This window comes from Centropristis striata, chromosome 6 (genome assembly GCF_030273125.1).
Source record: "Centropristis striata isolate RG_2023a ecotype Rhode Island chromosome 6, C.striata_1.0, whole genome shotgun sequence".
NCBI classification, from domain to species: Eukaryota; Metazoa; Chordata; class Actinopteri; order Perciformes; family Serranidae; genus Centropristis; species Centropristis striata.
In genome coordinates this window covers 14,014,308-14,027,338 of record NC_081522.1, presented here as the reverse complement: position 1 = coordinate 14,027,338, position 13,031 = coordinate 14,014,308, and the positions used below count along the sequence as shown (strand labels likewise).

At 38.1% G+C, this 13,031-nt stretch overlaps 2 protein-coding genes across 2 annotated transcripts in view; one reads left to right on the top strand and one right to left on the bottom strand.

The window, feature by feature from the left end:
- The window catches only part of igf1ra (insulin-like growth factor 1a receptor), an 84,825-nt gene extending 73,519 nt beyond the window's left edge, over positions 1-11,306 (top strand). Inside the window, exons 20-21 of the mRNA XM_059334496.1 lie at positions 1,333-1,467; positions 5,247-11,306. Coding sequence (XP_059190479.1) covers positions 1,333-1,467; positions 5,247-5,796 — 685 coding nt within the window. The 3' untranslated portion in view covers positions 5,797-11,306. The remainder of the gene's footprint in view (positions 1-1,332; positions 1,468-5,246) is intronic.
- Positions 11,307-11,419: 113 nt separating this feature from the next.
- Positions 11,420-12,727, bottom strand: pgpep1l (pyroglutamyl-peptidase I like). Its single transcript, XM_059334499.1, has 5 exons — positions 12,626-12,727; positions 12,498-12,550; positions 12,310-12,426; positions 11,680-11,900; positions 11,420-11,610 (listed from the first exon to the last, which is right to left on the bottom strand). The coding sequence occupies exons 1-5, from the start codon at positions 12,693-12,695 to the stop codon at positions 11,436-11,438; spliced, it is 636 nt and encodes a 211-aa protein (XP_059190482.1). The 5' UTR covers positions 12,696-12,727; the 3' UTR covers positions 11,420-11,435.
- Between the last annotated feature and the right edge of the window lie 304 nt (positions 12,728-13,031).

Below are 13,031 nucleotides of genomic sequence, written 5' to 3'. Positions count from 1 at the left end.
AGTTGTTTTCTGAGGCCTTATCTCTGCTCTGATGGCCTTATGGCATCATTCTGCTTTGTTATTAACTGCTCTTTGTCAAATCACAGTGTAAGCTGTTTTAAAAGGTGCTATAGAAATAAATTATTATGAACACTATTCAAAATATATTTAACAAGCGTTAATTTAAATGTAAAAGTACTGAACTCCAGCTTTAAAGGCTCATACATACATATTTTTTTATGAACTAATTAACAACTAATCATACAGACTATAAATTCAGCCTCATTTAAAGTTACAACTTTTATGACTAAAAAAGCAGACATTATATTCGCTGTCCACAATTTAGCAGTTATTTTTAAAGCAAAAAGAATCCACTGGCTTCCTGACAGGCACAATTTAAAGGTATGTTTTGAGAGATAATAGAGGATATACTTTACATGCTTTGTATTAAGAGGTAAAGTGAACAAACTGCAGAATTTTGCATACACTTGACCACTCCTCTTTTAATTGATGTTGTTTTGGTCCTCAGACCTTCATCAGGTACAGTTGAATAAATTAATTCATTACCTGATGAAGGTCTGAGGAGCAAAACATCCTCAATAAAGTGAGCATGATTGATGTCTTTAAAGTAAAAAAAAAAAATCATCCCACACACCTGTCAATAAGACTCTCGGTAACGCTTTATATTAAGGTCCTTGTAATAACCATTAATTAACAAGTAATAAGGCCCTTGTAAGTCCTTACAAGATGCTTATTAACATTATTGTGTGTTTATAAGCTTATATAAGTGTTAATAATGGCATTATAATACAGCTAATAGCAGGCTATAAGAGATTTATAAGCACTAATAAGAAACTTGTTAACAGTTTGCAAATGCTTAAGAACATTAATAAAAGCCTCATGAGTATCTTATAATTGTTCATAATACCATTACAAACACCCATGACCCACCCATTATGTCTTTGCCATGCCTTTATTAATATTATTTTGTTTGCTTATTGATGTTCAAATATACTTTATTGCTCATTTATTATAAGTTAACTATGCTTTTTGCAACTACCGGATCTAAAGCGAGAACAATGCCTTATTACTTGTTAATTAATGGTTATTAAGGACCTTATTATAAAGTGTTACCAGACTCTCTTCTGTGAAAAAATTCAAAAACACTTGTTTTGCCCTTTAAATGTTTATTTCAAAGTAATAAATGCATTTTTTAAAATACTGGTGTTCTTGGTGGCCTTAATGGCACTTTTCTGCCATTGCACTCAATGAAAGCAGCACTGAATTAGCCTCAGATAAGAGGCAAAAGTGTAAATACATTTTGTAAAGATGTTGTCTCATTTTTTACCGCAGGTCATTTGGTGTCGTGTTGTGGGAGATCGCCACCTTAGCAGAACAGCCTTACCAAGGCATGTCCAATGAACAAGTGCTGCGCTTCGTCATGGAGGGAGGACTCTTGGACAAACCAGACAACTGCCCTGACATGCTGTAAGTCTCTGTGTAAAAGCAAACATTTCAGGTTTATGTTCCAACACCCTTGGAGGATGTATTGTTTTTTTATCCTCTACTGCCTACTACCGCCTTGCACGGCCTTCTGTCCCATTAATATTTTGCCCAGCGTCTATTTTCAGTTGTGGTTCGAAGTGTGTAGGATATCATGTGGTGTGTGTGCTTAGGTAGAGCCAATATGAGGCCTGACATTAACGTCACAGGTTAAATGCGGTTCGTTGACGACACGGCCCCGGTGGTCAGCTGGCAGTGAGAAGCCTCCTCACCCGTCCGCCTCGGCCCATAGAAGGGATGCCACGACTCGTGTGTGAAAGATGCCCCTCATTCCTGCCGCACGGGGAAGGAGATGGTGTCTGTCCGTCAGCACAGGGAGTGGGAGAGAAAGAATTCATTAATCCATTCATAATTCATTAATGAATCACCATGGCTGTAGGAGAAGAGAAATCTCAGCACAGCACTGCATATATGCATTTCTTCTCTCCCACTCTGACCTCAATAAGAAGGCATTCTGCTCTCTCCCCTCCCACTCTCCATGGCTGACCTCACCTTAGAAAGAGAGTGCGAGTAGAAAAAAAAAGAGGGCCGAATGTTGTGCAGACACAAACCTCTTGTTTCTATGGCAGCCTGACTGTTTTGTCCTGATTACAGGAGTGTGTGGATTGTGTTACAGAGGTGGTGGTGGTAGTGTAGGGGGGTGGGTTAGCCTCCTGGTCTGTGAGCAACACACGGGGAAGTCAGGCCTTTTGCTGCTGGTTGCCCCTAGTGTAGTGACTTAATGGAGATTTCCAGAAGACTGCTGAAGTGCGGTGAAGCCAGAAGTCCATACAAAGACCGAATAGAAATATACAAGACGAGAAAGCAGGCAGGATAAGAGGGATGAGTCATATTTGGAGAACTTTGAATGTCTCCCCCTTGTCCTGTATTTCCCATGGTCAGGTAGCTGTGGGTCACTGATTGGATTTCCCATGTTTCTGTCTAGAGTTTCCTATAGACAAAAGTGCATTCTCTCTCACAGGGTTGGGCGAAAATGAAACTCTTGTGGAATGTGCTTTTTACATCAAAGTTTCTGCACACTGGGGATGCTGTATGTGTTTTTTGTAGTTCTGTTGCAAGAGATTCCCGTTCAGGTTCATTAAACATTTAGCATAGATGTATAGAGGCTTTTCTGCACTCACACTTGGCCTGAAACTGTGTCTGTTTCTGATTTTATCTGAGTGTTTCAAGTTTCTTTTGTCTTTTTTTTAGTCTGGTTAAATGTTGGCTGTCTAACGTAGATTCTTCTATAAAAGCACACTTTTTACACTATCACACTAGATATTTGCTTGTAACATTCAGGCATTTATTGATGTGACACAAAAGTTCAGAGTCAGACAGACGCATGGGGTTTGACTCCAGTTTAAATTAGCTCTCACTGCACATAAAGACAGTGCTGCAGACACATTTACAGAGCCTTACAGAAAACAGAAAAAGTAAAAATGATCTCAAAACTGAGGCAGCCATCCTGGTCACTCAAAGGTTAAACAAGTTAAAAAGTCAGTAAAACTTTGTTGATAACACTTTCTATGCTATCCATGTCTTTTAATACATTAAAACATACTTGTAATGTGTAAAAATCACATTATAGCTTGGGGTGTCATGATACTCAGAATTCACAATTTCGATGAGACTTTTGATTTTGAGGTCATGATTGGATTCAATTTTCGTTCAAAAACGATGTGTGGGTGACCAGCAATTATAAAGTATTATATTTGACTGTGTAAGTCATTATGAAATGCTTCATATTGTGCTATGGATATTTATGATTACTTAAGTAAAATATGCAATCTATATAGGCCGATTATGAGCATTATGGGTATGTTTATAATACATTATATACATGAGTTTCATAGAACTTGATTGATTGATTGATTTTGACCATTCTTGATATAAAAATATGAAACAGCAACCTGTGCCATACGTTATATAAATAAATAAAAAATAGTCTTGGATGACACAATGAACCCCTAAGGCTTATTTCCATTGTGGTCCCTAACGTGTTACCATTTTCATCTCATTTGGTTTATTCAAATTAAACTGGAAGAACTTTGCATGAGCAAGTAAACAAAAAAAAAAATGGTGGTCCGCAAATAAAAAGTGATGTAGATGTTGTTATGTGACCTTGAGCTCTTTTATGCCAGCTGAACAGCAAGTACACATCCAGCTCAAGTACCACTGCGAGCTGTCATATGTTTCTAACGTCATGCCAACAGGTCAAATATAAGTCCATTTAGCTTAATGGTAATAGCATGTGTCTGTGTGTGCCATGATTGGCAGGATGCTGACAACATGTCAGGATTTATTGCAGAGTTTGTTTTCTAAATTTGCATCAGCAAGCCTCGTGTTCGGCAACAGATGGCGGGCGAAGTGTTTTTCAGCAGACAGGTTACCCCATAGCGCCGGCTCCGCTCCAAGCATTACATCTTTTCATGGGAGGTCTTTGCTGCCTGGGTTTGGACATCTGAACGTCAACTGTAAGACACTTGCTGCGCTGCTGAAAAACAAGCCGGAGCCCCCACCCCCCCACCCCCCCTCCTCCCCTGCTGCTTCAGAGGATGAAGCGAGGCGCGTGCTTAGGAAAAGCTCTACCCATAATTCCTCTGTGCAGAGAGGAGCTGGCACCCAGCTGCAGAGGCTGTTGTAGACTGCAAAGAGACCACTGGGAGAGAGGGAGAGAAGGAAAACAAGACAGAGGGAACAGCAAAAGCGGAGGAGAGATGACTGAGGTGTTTATGTCAGCGGGCCTTAGAGAGTATTCTTAGCTTGTTTGTGTATAATTGAAGTTGTGGTGTGTGGTGTAGCACCACACAAAACTGTAATAATTCTCCCTTTTATGATGTTGTTTTGACATTCCCAAAGCTCGGCTGCTGGCCTGGCACAGTAACCTTACGAATGATTTACTGCGCTGCTGAGTACATGCTACATTGCTGATCCTACTGTATGGGTTTGTATTTGGTAATAAATAAAACACATCCGATTTTTAATATTTCATTTTAACTGGCATGTTCACTAAGAGTACTGGTCAACAACTAACCTGTATAAAAATTAATCAGCAATTTGTGTCTGTTTTACTGTTCTGAATGGCACAGAATGAAAAATACTATAATAATATATGATATGATAGAATATAATATTCTATCAGACATTATTGTAGTAGTAATCTAGTGGTATATTCATGTAGTTTGCATTTATATTAATATACTGTCCACAAAATTATTTTTTTCAAGATCAAAGTGAACTGTGTTTAAGTGTATTGCATAGGGCTTCAACTTGAGCGTCTCCTGCCACCTGCTGGTAAAAAGTGTGAAGTTTTGCTTTTGACTTAAAATGGTCATTTTCAGGTGGATACGTGTATTTTGGGTTTCTACCAGGAGATGTTGAAATGCTTTATTATGCTAATAAAAAATACTTTGTTTTTTCATACTGACTGTCTGAACGTATTCACCCTCTGCCACACTCTGTTTAAGCACCTGTCTCTTTTATAGTGATATAGTTCTGTTTTTGTTCAGACAAAGCTTACATGAGGCAGCATTCCAATTTAGTCAAAATAAGTTGGTGTCTTCCAAAATGATGGTCTTTCTTAGTAAAATGTATTGTACAATCTATGTAAGTATTGCATCAGGCTTTAAAAAACTAAACCTATGCTTTTATTATTATTATTTTCATGTCCAAAACCTACTGTAAATGACTTCCCCTTCTTTTCTTTTGTGCATCACTTGCAGGTTTGAGCTGATGAGGATGTGCTGGCAGTATAATCCCAAGATGCGTCCGTCCTTCCTGGAGATCATCAGCAGCATCAAAGATGAACTGGATCCTCCCTTCAGGGAAGTGAGCTTCTTCTACAGTGAGGAGAACAAGCCACCAGACACAGAGGAGCTGGACATGGAGGTAGAAAACATGGAGAACATTCCACTGGACCCTGCATCCACCAGGCAGCCCTCCTCTGCTGCTGCTGCTGCTGCTGCTGCCATCGCCGCCCCTTCATCGGGCTGTACGGGAGGCACGCCGCCCCCTTCTACCCAGCAGTTATCGCCCATGCAAGGCCCGAGTACTCCGTTACTGGGAGCTGTGTCTCCCTCCTCCCCGGGCCCGGTTGCCTCAGCCTTGGCGTCTCCAGGCCAAGCCTTGGACAAGCACTCAGGACATCTTTCGGCCAACGGGCCTGTGGTCGTACTGCGGCCCAACTTTGATGAGATGCAACCCTATGCACACATGAATGGGGGCAGAAAGAACGAACGGGCATTACCACTGCCCCAGTCGTCGGCCTGCTGATATCAGACCAGCCCCTCCTCCTCCTTCTTTTACACAGGGTAACACAAACCTCTCCTCCATCTCTTCAGCAGTGATGGACGAGGTAAGAAATTACTTTTTTTCTACTGTGTGCCAGTAGATGGTTTCTCCACTCCTTTAAGGTCAAACATGAACTCTAAAATCTGCGAAAACAGTACAGAAACCTGCTAAAGCATTTGGAGTTTGGTGGCTCAGACTTGACACTGGGGAACTCCTTCCTGTGCCGTCTGTATTTCAGTCGTTGTTACATAAGTCCTTTGAGAAGGAAAACAATACAGGCATGTATCCTGGCTTACAGATTTAGACACCAACTTAAAGAAAATCTTTTTTTTAGCATATCTGCCAGCAAATCCAACAGAAGAGCACTTTTTTTCCTGATGATTTCAGAGAGGATGTTGTGGATATCTGAGTGTGTATTTATACGAAACACATGATTCTCTCTATAATATGGCAACGCTCCATTTCTACATGACTTTCCAGCAAAATGACTTTGCATGAGCGGGCTGGCTCATGTCGTGAGGATGCCTCAATTAGAAAGTTTGGACTGAGATCATTGTTTCTTTTTCCTGTTGATATTTCTATGATCCCGTCAGGAGCGGGTCAAAAAGGAAGAGGACGGCCTATTGTGTATCTGCCAAACTATTGCCAAATCAAGCTTTTCTTCAGTTTCATATAGGTCTCCCTTCTTGTTTAAGGCTGTGATTCAGAGTTGAGACAAGTCTGTCTGGGAAACAATACCAACATTGTTTGGTGGTTCAGACTTATCTTTAGTACTAGCTGCTCCTGGAGCAGCTGTGTGTGGGGGGTTATCACAGGATGGAATACTGTGTTACTGTTGAGACAGGCTGCATTCACACCTGCAGTCAAAGTTTTCACAGAATATGCAGTGTCTGCATTGGGGGTGGAATAAATCTAGCAAGCCTTGTGATACAAGGAGGAGAAACACAACACTAAATTTAATTTAAGTGAATTGCGTATGAAGAGGCCGGTAACCAAAGCCTCTTTAATCAAATTTAGTGGATTTTGTTTCTTTAAATCAATTGACACAATATCAGAAATAAATCTTCCAAAGATGATTATTAAATCCAAACAGGGAGAACTGAGAAATGTGGTTTATGAGGTTAAAACAACTGACAGAAAAACTTCCAATTAAAGTGGGGGTTTTAAAAACAAAAATGAGCAGATTTAAAATTAGCTCTTTTTTTATTTTTGGAATTTTCACAAGCAATTGGCAGATTATTTGATGATTTTTTTTCCCACCTCTTTTGCAAGTCCATTCAGATCTAACTACAACAGCAATGATAAGTCCAACAATTGATTTGCAACTCGGGAGAAAAATAATCAACTATTTTAATAATCAATTAATTATTGAGGTAATTTTTCATGCAAAAAAATGGCAGGAAATGCTGTTTTCAGACTCAAAAATAGGAGATTTTCTGCTTTTCTTTGTTTTGTATAGTATTAAACTGATTATCTTTGAGTTTTTGGACTGACAATTTAAAGAAATTTAACAAACCTATTTAATAAACCACAATGGACTTAATCAATAATTTAATTAATTATTTGTTTATTTAGTTAGATTAAGGGCTGCGATTGGAATAAACCTTCCCCTGCACACGTTACTTGAGTTGGCCAACTCTGAATCACAGCTTCAGTCTGTCTTTGTTTTTATGAAAAAAACAAAAGCATCATAAGTCTCACACTGCAAATCACTGAACTTCGCAATCAAGGGATGCGACTCTGCCTCCACTTTCATTTATTCAGACCTTATCTGACATTTTTTTAGTGTGCATTTCATGTGGGAGATGAACATCATTCTCTCTGATACTGCTGTTCAAATTAAATAGCACCAAATACACCACAACAGACAGACAGAGTCTAAGACCTGAGACAGAAAACGAGAAGGCATTGGATCGGATTTTAGTAGCCTAGAGACGACTTTTAAATCACAGCAGGTCTCTTTTAGAATAGTCATTAGTTTCTCTACATTTCAAACACATATAAGGGTCTTACAGTTGTATTTTAGACTGCAGGATCGTTTTTATACACATCATTGGTTTTGTCACTTTTTTAAACCTTTTTACGGTTCAAAATGTTTGCCTCTATGTCTGTACAGAACAAAGCTGCTATTTTATTCTTTTTCTCTTTTGGATGATATATATATATATATATATACATATATATATATATACATATATATATATACATATATATAGAAATCCTTCAGGTTTGGTATTTTATGGTCTCCACTACAGTCCATTTCTTATATCTTCAAACTCTGTTTAAAAAACAACAACAAAAAAAACAACAAAAAATAAGATGATTTAGATATAAAAGCATTTTTTCTGTTACCCCAAAAGGTTTTCTGTAACACTATATTTTGTTCATTGCCTTTTAATTTTATGAAATCTTTCCTCCTGTATTTGTTTTGTGGATGTCTATATTATTATTATTATTATTATTATTATTATTATTATTATTATTATTTGGAATGGACACCTTAGCTCGATGTGTGAGTGTGTACTTTCTGCACCCTTTTTGTACTTGTTGTCTAGCACTGCGCCTAGCATTGCCCTCTAGGTGCAACTCAATCTCAGGTCAAAGTAAAGGCTTTGCTTTCTCCACACATTCTCATGATCGTCCTCTACTTGTCTCAGCTTGTACCTCCCCCTTTCCTCCCCCTCATCATGTTTTGTTGAGTCCAGTAGTGCCCTCTCTCCTCCCCACTGGCCCCTCACTGACCTCTACAACATACTGTACCTGTTTCCCCCCGGTGCCTCCTTTTGAAGTCAGTGTACCAGATATTTACTTTATACCAGATCTGGTATTTTAACCCATCCGTTTCTTGCCTCTTCTTGATTCAATAGGGCTAATTGGGTTGTCTTGTTTGCCTTAATTATGCCAACCATCTCTCAACCATTCAAAAATCCTTTCTTCCTTTATTTTTTTTTAATTACTTCAACACTCTCAAGCGCAATATAACACCACTTCTGCTAATGTTACTTCTTCAAAGTGAGAACAGGTCTTATTGTTTGTCTTCATAATCACTGCTTCTGAAAACCAAATACAGGATGGGTTAAAGTCCAGGGAAGGGAACACATTTCAATGTCATGAATGGAAAAAGGTCTTAAAATAGAGGCTGAATAGTGAAAGTGTTTTGAAGGATTTCTCCTCATCTTTTTGGAAATGTTGCCTGGTGATTTTCCCCCCTCTCTCTTTGAAGTTTTATTTTCTGTAGGAGTGTTATTTATTTATTTTTTTATTTTCCTTTTGTGATATCAGTTTAAATCACTGTATAAATGCCCCAAGATTCAGTATAAAGTTGGACTTTTTTTGTATGTATTTTCTTTGGTGTCATGACTGGGGGACTTAAAAAGTTTGTTTTTTTTCCTTCAAGTATATATCTACCTCACTCTCTTTTTAAATATATGTATGTGTATGGAAAACAAGTACATCTCACTCTCTCATCAGTTTGTATAGAAACCTCATCATCTGGATAAAACCCACAGGGATCTAGATAAACCTCACACAGCGGACGAGGACAGGAGATGGAATATCTATGTTGGAAGTTCAGCCCACTGATTTCAGGCCCAGTGGTTTAGCAAAAGTAAGTTTATATAAAGGAGAGGGCTTTAGTTTGTCCTCAGAATCAGTTTAAATTGTTGAATTGAAAAAACTACATAATTATTTCAAACCTATACTTTAATTTGACTATATACGGTAGGAAAAGGCTCAGAGCAGGTGCAGGAAAAAACAAGAGCATGGGGCCAAACATCAGATATCCCATCTCCACTGACTCCCAACATATTGTCACAACCTGGAATCCTCAAAAAAAACAGAACAGAAACCTTCTTCTTCTCATCTAAAATGCATTTATACAGAAATCAAAACGGTTATCATGGGGAATATTTAAAAAGGGAAAGAAATGTATTTGCTGTTTACCTGTAGCTTGTATTGCTGCAAGGTGACAGCGCAACACAAACATCCAGATGTCATTCACAATCTCAAAAAAACACATTTTGGTTTTGTATATATGGATCAGTGCTGTGAATGTAACAAAGGCATTTCTGTACACAAAAACCTATGTAAAGAAAGCAACTCCACCTACATGTTTCTACCTTTAGTCCTAAAACAATGGATACTTTCAATCATTTGTTTTGTAACTCTTTGTTTTATCGCCATCACTCCCTGTCTACCTGCAGAATGCCATGACGTTTAGCTCTAGTAATGGCTCATTTCCACTTTTTTGGCTTCTCTGGTCATTTGAAAGTAAACTCAACACGCCTTTTCTGGTCTATTTGTACTGCTACTTTGCTAATGCTGCTGGTCAAAACAGTCACCTCAGTGGATCTTATCGTCATCAAAAATGTTGAGTGTGAAGGTTTACTTCTTAAAACTTCTCGTAAAAAACTTCTGCTTTTACTCACGGCGGCTACTTGGAGAGCGCTGTCTCAGTGCAAGGGCTTCTGAGCTGGAGGGATGAAACAAATTAACCAATTAATGTTGAAATTAATACCTAAAAGCAAATAAAAATAGTGGGATTATGAATAGTCCACTAGGTAACTTCTAATGTGAAATCTGGGTGCTCAATTTAGGTTCTTAAGCATTTTATCTGTGTATGATTTAAGAGAATCAAAGAGTGAACTTGTTTTTTTTGGAAAAAACAGTCTGACTGCTTCTGAATATCATATCAGTGCAGAAATCACCACTGACAAGCAAACAGCTTGTGTAGTTACTTAACATATCTGTGCATTTATGTTTTCTGTTTGGATGTATGTAATGATAAAATACAAACTCATCTGTTCTGGGAGTAGACATTACATTGACCTTTTCATGAGGTGAATAAATAGTTACTATTAGATCACGAACCTGTCATAACAACAGCATTTAAATAAACACGTGGACATGTACAGGACAGGGATGTTGCGTAGATTACGGGTAGTCATGGTAAAGAGTAAACGACATGATTAGAAAGAGTTGATAGAGCTAAGTTTACAGCTTCACACTAGTTGCTCTTTTTTGCATTACCAGATTTCAGCGTAAACATACAGTAACTAACTAAAAAAACATTTAACTTAGTCATCTTTATCATTTTCATTCTTCTGAATGTTCTTCATGCAAACCTCAGGTTTATGGAGGATGCATCAGTGCATTCAAACTGCAATAATAAGTTTGAGGTTTATCATTATCATGCCTCTGTTTTATGATTTGCATTCCTGTACCTTCTGAGGGGGCCTTGGTTTACTGCTATTATTTTATTACAATACTTTCACGAAATCTGTGTTCATTACCTGACTGGGGAAAGAAATAATCAAAAAACCTTCACTAGACTGTCTTTTTTCAAGCTCTGTATCTGAGGCCTCAAAGTTTTTTCACACCTATAGCTGAGATGGTGTATTTTTGACATGCCATCTCCAAATGTGTATCTGAGAATTTCTTGTATTTTCTTTTTTTTTTCTGAAATTTTTAATAAATAAATGAATGAGAACTTTTATGGTTTGTTCTGTTTAATTACCTCTGAGGTCACAGGTTTCTAATCGAATCAACATCAGTGATATATAATCTGTTTGTGTGGTGTAAAAAGTCTTTATAGGATCTACCTCATGCGCGCTGTCATTCATTCACACGGTTTCTGAAGGGTCGTCCAGCTGATCCAGCATGGTGCAGATGAGGGTCTGCAGCAGAAGGACCAGTCTGTCAGCTAAGGCCAGGCTGCCAGATGAGGGTACATGGATAAGGGCTGCTCTCCTCTGACCGTGATACAGTGAGCAGTAATACGCAAAATCACACAGATACCTGAGGCAGAGAACAGAAAGTGTTATGTGTCATTTTGGTGATCTGTCATCACACTTCAGGGATTCCTACCTGCCAGCATCTCTTGAATAAATGACATCTGCCTGTTTGAACTCTTTGGCGACAGCCTTCATGTTTACGACTGAGTCCAGTTTCTCCGGTCCTCCTTCCACACAGCAGTGACTGTCGGGACAGAAACCGCACACGTCTTTGTCTCTGTATCCACAGTTCTTCCCTGTTTGCTCCAATATGATGACACTGGAACCTCTGGCTACACCCAGATGTACAGCAAACTGGAACACGAACAAAAATGAAGGAATGAGGAAAAAGTGAGATGTCCACCTTCTAATAATATAATAAGTGTATAATTATGCATTTCAACATTCAACAGCAGTAGTCTTTTTTGGAATTTGAGGGTTTTAATAACCATTTAAACTCTAAAAACTGACGTGGTAGAAATGTATGGTTTGAATTCATGATTATTTGAATCTTTTTTGGACAAGTTATATCTTAATTAGACCAATTTACGGTTAATTTATAGTAGGTATAAATAAATGGAAACAAAATTAAACAAAATTGAAGAGTTAAATAAAATAATAATAATCAAAAATAATTAATTATCACAATTTACTACCTATATCGGTATTTCTAAAAAAAATAAAATTGATCGCCCTGGTCTTGAATTGTAGAAAATATATTTACCTTTGGGTGAAGAGTTTGCCAAATCTCAGCAATGACTTGCTGAGTTTTAACATAACTCACTGGCAACTCCTTGATGAAAACATCAGTCTGCTCTCCCAATCCACACAACTTCAAGCCCTATTAGACATATGAGACATTTATAACAAAGGATATTTAACACTGATGGGTGTTTTTTCCCCAAACATTACCTGGGCTGCTGTCCAGCTGGGGTTCACTAGGAACTGTCGAAAAGGTCCAAAGCCTAATATGGAATTAGAAATCAAAATGATCGCCGGTTTGAAGAGTTTCTGTATTTATAAGAAAATAGTTACTTTACCTGTAACCACCACGATTTCGCCTCCATTCATTACGAAGACAATTAATAAGGACGGGTAGTTGTTACTCATACGCACTTCATACCACTGAAAACAACAAGTCTTATTTTAGCTCCAGTAGCTCGCTTTATGTCCGCTTGGGGGCGCTGTTACCCGGCAAATAACAGATTAAAAGCCCATGTGGTTGTAGTGCATTCAGGTGCTTCCGGTAAATGCTAATATCAAATTACATGTCTAAAACAAGTCACATAGGCCTATTTAATTAGCCTGATTAAAAGACTGAACTTATTTTTCGTTTTCACGGCATCTTAAATAATTCAGGGCCTACCCGTATTAACTGCATAGGCCTACATTTTAATAGGCTACTTAATTATTTTCGGTTTTAGAATTACTCAAAAATAATTGATG

What these genes read in the sequence shown, in the direction of transcription:
- pgpep1l (XM_059334499.1), bottom strand. Translation starts at nt 12,695, where the DNA reads ATGAGTAACAACTACCCGTCCTTATTAATTGTCTTCGTAATGAATGGA. An exon ending in CGAAATCGTGGTGGTTACAG is followed by an intron (nt 12,551 to 12,625) that starts GTAAAGTAACTA and finishes ATTCCATATTAG; the next exon opens with GCTTTGGACCTTTTCGACAG. An exon ending in TATTCAAGAGATGCTGGCAG is followed by an intron (nt 11,611 to 11,679) that starts GTAGGAATCCCT and finishes TCTCTGCCTCAG; the next exon opens with GTATCTGTGTGATTTTGCGT.